The sequence below is a fragment of the Microtus ochrogaster genome, chromosome 24 (assembly GCF_000317375.1).
Source record: "Microtus ochrogaster isolate Prairie Vole_2 chromosome 24, MicOch1.0, whole genome shotgun sequence".
NCBI lineage: Eukaryota > Metazoa > Chordata > Mammalia > Rodentia > Cricetidae > Microtus > Microtus ochrogaster.
Genome location: NC_022024.1, coordinates 18163369 through 18169527, shown reverse-complemented (window position 1 = coordinate 18169527; position 6159 = coordinate 18163369). Strand labels below are relative to the sequence as shown.

Below are 6159 nucleotides of genomic sequence, written 5' to 3'. Positions count from 1 at the left end.
ATTCCAGAAATGACCCAGCCTAACCTTTAAGCCCTGGAATTCATTTCCCCTTTGAGGGAATACTAAATGACTTTTTATTAAACAGAGGGATGGTGAGAATGTTGATTAAATATGAGAGCAAACATTGCAGAGGCAGAAACTGTGACTAACCGGACTCCGGAGTTGTGAATTTCACTACATTACTGAATTGATTGCCATTTCCGACTTTGGTAAATGCAGACACACTGATCGAGTAGGTCTTGACAGGCTCCAGCCCAAACAGTTTGGCATCAGTTTGAAAACCTGAGATATTCTGAAAAGCAAAAGATGCTTAGTCACAAGGCATCTTCAAATATGTATTTGTCATCCCAGATACATTCAAACATAATGATATATTTCTCTTATATTTAACCTAGGAATTGATGAATATTAATAACTAAAACAATCATTAACATTCTGTCCTCCAGGGCATGCTGAGCTTATGATACAAGGATGAACTGTGTACCATTTTGGTCTTGAAGAATCTCATAATTTTTGTTTTTGAACTGTTTTTTAGAATCATGTGTTTATTATAATTTCCTTTCAATTTGCTAAGTGAAAGTTTCAAAGTTAAGTGCTGTTTACGGGCAGTGAGCAGCAGTCATATCTTCCAAATTCACATTCACCTACTTGCTCATACCCAACATATCTGTGTGTGTTTACTGATTTACCAGGAACTGCATTATAGCCAGTGGAAGGAAAGCCATAGATAAAACAAAGTCTGTCTCCATGGAACTTAAGTTGGAGATTCCAAACAACTCCTAAAGTTATATTTTGACAACTTTCTTAGGAAAATACAGGGGGGAAAAAAAACTAAAAAGCCTTCATAGTTGACCAGGGAAGAATATGCTTTCTTATAGAAAACATCCCCCCAATAAAAAAAATTATTAGAAAATGTATCCTAATGAAAGCAAAAAGTCAAGCGGAAGCACTTATATTACAGTCAAACACACATTCAATTGTATATCTCAAAATATAAACTATAGTGCTTATTGCATATTTCCCTAGTGGAAATTTACCAAGAACACCAATCTACTCATTTGTTTGGAGGGAGCACCAGGACATTTGTGTGGTGGTCCAGTTCTCTCCTTTTATCATGTGGTTTTGGGGAATGGGCTCAAGTGGTCAGGCTTGGTGGTAAGACACTTTCATAGCTCATCCATTGTGCCATCCAACAAGCATTAAGTCTTAAGGTACCTACATTGCTAATAATGCTAGATCACATTTTAAAGTCATCTCCACGAAAACCGGGTGTACTTAGGAATAGATAGGTATATGCATATACACATATGCATGTAATAATAATTATTGAGAAAAGGATTCATGATTTTGTAAGAGAACAGAAGGACATATAGAAGTGCTTGCAAGAAGGAGGGAATGCTGTAATTATAGTCTCAAATTTGTTCTTAAAAAGAAAATAATCTCCAGGAAGACACTAACAGCTAGGGGGACTTGCTCTACCACCTCTTTCTTATTCAATGCTTTCTATTTATAAACCATTCTGAGAGATGATCTGTGGGTTATACAAATTAATAAACAGAACATGGTCCCCATCAGCAAGAAAACTTTATATTAGCTATTAAAATCCACATAAAAATTAAGCACAATAAAAATCCATTTTGATTTTTGCTCAGAAGAACTAGTGACCAGGGAAATGACTAAACTTGAGAGTTCAATGATTCACTGCAATAAATTAGCTTATTAGCTGTTGAATATATTCACACAGAAGTGAGTCTTTAAAATTTTTTCTATTAAACAAATGACTTCTTGCAGCATTTTCGAGTGACCCAAATTTCTCAGTAATGTCAACGTCTCAGCGTGTGCTGACAAAGAGCCAGTGACATCTGGAGTGGCCCCAAAGCTATGTTGCCTCAACAGAGTTACAGGTAATTGAGAACAGAAAAAGAATGAAACAACAGAAAAAGAACAAAATGAAACATAGAATGATCCTGGTAGGAAAAGCTGAAAAAGCCAGTAGCGATGACAGTCAGATATAAGGAAAACAACCAGCATGGTAAACTAAATATTTAGAGGTGGGTGCGATGCGAGAAGAGACTTAAGGGAATTTGAAGAAAAATATAATCATTAAGAAGGATTGAAAATAGTGGCAAGTAGAAGTAATCAAATGTAGTAGATCTTTAAAAAGAAAACTACTTGCTCTAAAATTATATACTTAACATTGTGTGGCATAAAATTGTATGTTTGCTACTAGTAAAATATTAATGGAAAACACATAATAGAAAAAAAAAGAATGTTTAAAGATACTGAAACCATATTTGGCTAACAGTATAATGTTCTTTTATGTTCAAAGCTACCATGACACTAGAGGGAATTTTTGTTTTTCTTTAATCTCTGCGCAATGAACGCTAATGCATTTAGTATATTTCTGGAATTGTCCAAGGTATTTTATATGGATTTGCCTATACAGTCTTTATTTACATAGGAAGCTTTTTAATTCTTATTTTACATTTCAAGAAAATAATTTTAAGAGGATAAGTAACTTCTATAACGCATCTTTATAAATCTCAATGGAAAAATTTGAACTAGGTAATTTGATGTCAGAGCCTTTGCTTTACCATTCTGTTAAGTGTTTATATTAAAGACCATCATTCCATGGAAATTAGGTCATATATATGCACGCACACTCTGATGCATATGCAAGGTAATCTTAAGAATGGGATTGTTCCAAAGAAACTATGTCTCTCCTGTGAATATTTTCTGTAGCCCATACAGACAATCCAAAATTATGAGAAAACACTGAGATTAAACTTGGGATAGATAATAAAGGGCTAGATACTTGGGTCACGAATACAAGTTTTATTGTTCTGGGAACCATTCCACATTTAGGAAGTTACGTAATGCAAATGCTACTCAACCTATCAGATATTAAAGCAATATATTAATTTCCAGGAAAGAAGACATTGTTCATGATGATGATAACAAAATATAACTGTTGTTCTTGATTTTCTACAATTGCCTTTGTAAGCTGCACATGCTAGAAAATGGATTTATCAGAGAAATAAATTATAGTATTCACAACATTGAATGTTTACTCTGCATTCTGCATTCTTCTTGCAAATAAAAATATCCTAGGAGCTTTATTTGCCATTGGAATAGAGAGAGAGAGAGACAGAGACAGAGAGAGACAGAGACAACTTTCTGAAGTAACTATTAGCTAGTTGTAACATTTTTTGGCATTCAAACGCTAGAGCTCTAAGTTTCGGATATATTATTCTATTGGTTCTTTGCATATTTTTCACTGATCCTATGTCCAAACAAAATGGAACAAGGAAGAGACACTGAGGATTGCAAATAAGTTACCATTAAAATTCACAGAATAAAAATTTGTCGTAGAGGACTCAGAGGTTGACATCACTTGCCTTCTGGAACCGTTACCACAAGACCAGTGTAAATACTTTGTGAAAAGGCTAAAATGATTCATTTGATACTTACTTCATCAATAAAAAGAACTATAGTATGTATTAAATTTTATATAAAGCCCACAAATCACTGTATATTTCCTAGCATTAAATAAATGATACAGTTAGTTCTTGAAATGTAGAAACTGTGAGAATAGGTAAAATGTTCTCAGAAGCATTCAGTTCTCATCTGAAAAGTGGGTCTCTATATTTTCCACAAACACCCATATTATAGGAAAAGGGGGGTTTTATGTAAATATTTTCATTGTTCAATTAATCACTGTGGTACCTGGAATCAAATTCAGAGCTTTGCACATAAGAGGCAAATATCCCACTCCATCCCCTTCCCTTGTTTAATATGAAGCAGCCCATTTTCCTTCAGCTCAAAACATTTCAATATACTTTCTGAGTGTCTGAAATCAATATATGCCATTACAATCAACCTACCTTATAAAATATAGTATCAGTGTCATGCTCATGAATTTTAAAACTATAGACTTTAACAATACCGCCCGGGAGAGGACTTGGGCTCCATGTCAGCCATACGAAGTCTGAAGTGTAGTTGATTAAAGTCAGATTCTGGGGAGGTGCTAAAGGCGCTGCAGGGAAACACGTTATAAAGCTTGTGTTCATAAATCGTGTATCACAGAAATACTGTCTCGATTCTAACTACTTGAAGAAACAAATTCAGAGAGATTTATAAAACTACCACATGTTATAATTCTCAAAATAAATACCACAGATAATTTTGCTCCTATATTTATGACCCTATGCTTCAAAACAGTTTTACACAGAACAGGCAATTCTGAAGCCTGACCTGGGGGGGGGGGGAATAAAAGGAAAAGAAAAGAGATCAGCAAAGTAGAAAGAGGTTGCTAAGTTGGCTACCAACAGGATCTAATATTCTTTGTTGTTCCGGCTGTTCCTTCAAAACAGAGTGTGCAAGGTGAACAGAGAAATCACTTGGCGCAGCTTTATCTTCCAGCTTACCTGATTCATCTGTGTAAAAGAAAAGAACGCTAGAAGGACCGAGTCCTTTCTCTGTTCTTGCAGCAGCATAAAAGCTATATAAGGTAAACGGCGAGAGTTCTTCCAGGACTATGTGGTTACCGGAAGTGACGAAAGAATGGTTTGCGTGCGGTCCTTGTAAAGTTAAATGATAACTTAGAATTATACCGTTTGGCTTTAATGGGGGATTCCATGATAAAAGAATTGAGGTAGAAGAAAGGTTTTTAAAAGTGTTGATTATTGGTGGAGTTTCTGGAACTACGAAAGAAAAAGAGAGTGTTAAATGAGAACAAATTTTTATTAGTAAAGAAGATGCTTCAAATATAATTGGGCTTCATTTTATGAGTAGACTGGTTTAACTGTAAGTCACTTAGGACTTACTATGTCTACTGAAAAGATAATTGAGCACATAATTATAAATAATGTCTTCTGTAAAAAAACAAAAGCAATGCAAACAAAGAGGACATTAATAATCTGCAAAATAAGCAACAACAGTGTCTTCCTACCGTCTTCTTCCGTTTTGATGTGTAGCCGGGCAGTATAGGTCTCAGAGAACCCCTTTTCTGTTGATGGTGTAATTTGAAATATATAATCGGCATATTTTTCCAGATTATCAAAATGTATGCTGTTTTCACGTGTAATCAGAGGTGGCTTCGTGCCGTGAGGACTCTGCTCAGGAGTCAATGAGACATAGTAGAAGAGAAGGCCATTTGGCTGAGATGGTGGCACCCAGCTCACATTTATTGCGGTTGATGAAATGGACTCAAAAGTCAGGTTTCCAACAAACCCTTCAGGTACTGAGGTAGGCAGTGATCAGAACATGAAAGTCATTCATTATTCCAGAAGTAACAATTTACAAGTTGAATGTAGTTATTGAAACACCATCACCAGCTCATACATGTACATTCTTTAAATAAAAACATGCATATTCATATAAATATGAAAATTATTAAAAATAAGCCTTTTCATTTTGAACACATGGAAGAATTGTGTTTCTACCGTATTGTTCTGACTTACCTTTCTTACCATATGGGGATTACATGTGTTTATATGAAACACATTTCTAAGTAGAACCAATAATTTCTTAATTTTCTAAATAATACATTTGATTTCCTTATTCCAATGATTATCTGAATATACAGAGACCGATCCTTAGAGTCCATAAGAGACCTGGTCAAAGTCATGTTTGTAGTATGAATATTTAATTCTAAACTTTTCTGACCCCAGGAACAAGATGTCTCCAGCCAACAAAACACTAACCTGCATTTGTATTTTAAGAAATTATCCCACTTATAAAATTTTAATTTTCAGATATTAACTAGACTCAATGTGAATTTGAAAGTGTCACAAGACGCAATGCACAGCAAATAGTTATTACTTGTGGTGCTGCAATTATAACTGATAGACTATTATGGGTTGCAATTTCCTGGACGAGATCTGCAATTAAGAGAGTCTGAAATGATATTGACCACATTATACTAAAAGGTTTTGTTAAACATTCCTTAACTATACGTTTTCACATGTTGATTATATTCTATGGGTGAACCTGTCCTCTACTCAAGTTATTTTTGCCAAAAACAAAGCAACGTTTTTCATGTTTATATTGGTAAGTTAACGTTTTTTCCAAACAGTACACTGGGATTTAACTCAATAGAACTTTAAGTCAAAGTCATTCTCAACAAGACAGTAATCTTTATAAAAATAAACAAGAAGG

General features: G+C 34.5%; 1 protein-coding gene across 1 annotated transcript in view; it reads right to left on the bottom strand.

The window, feature by feature from the left end:
- Positions 1–6159, bottom strand: part of Ptprq (protein tyrosine phosphatase, receptor type Q) — a 175172-nt gene that overhangs the window by 100969 nt on the left and 68044 nt on the right. Inside the window, exons 21-24 of the mRNA XM_005358093.3 lie at positions 4952–5242; positions 4428–4703; positions 3885–4036; positions 151–292 (exon numbers count right to left, since the gene is read on the bottom strand). Coding sequence (XP_005358150.1) covers positions 151–292; positions 3885–4036; positions 4428–4703; positions 4952–5242 — 861 coding nt within the window. The remainder of the gene's footprint in view (positions 1–150; positions 293–3884; positions 4037–4427; positions 4704–4951; positions 5243–6159) is intronic.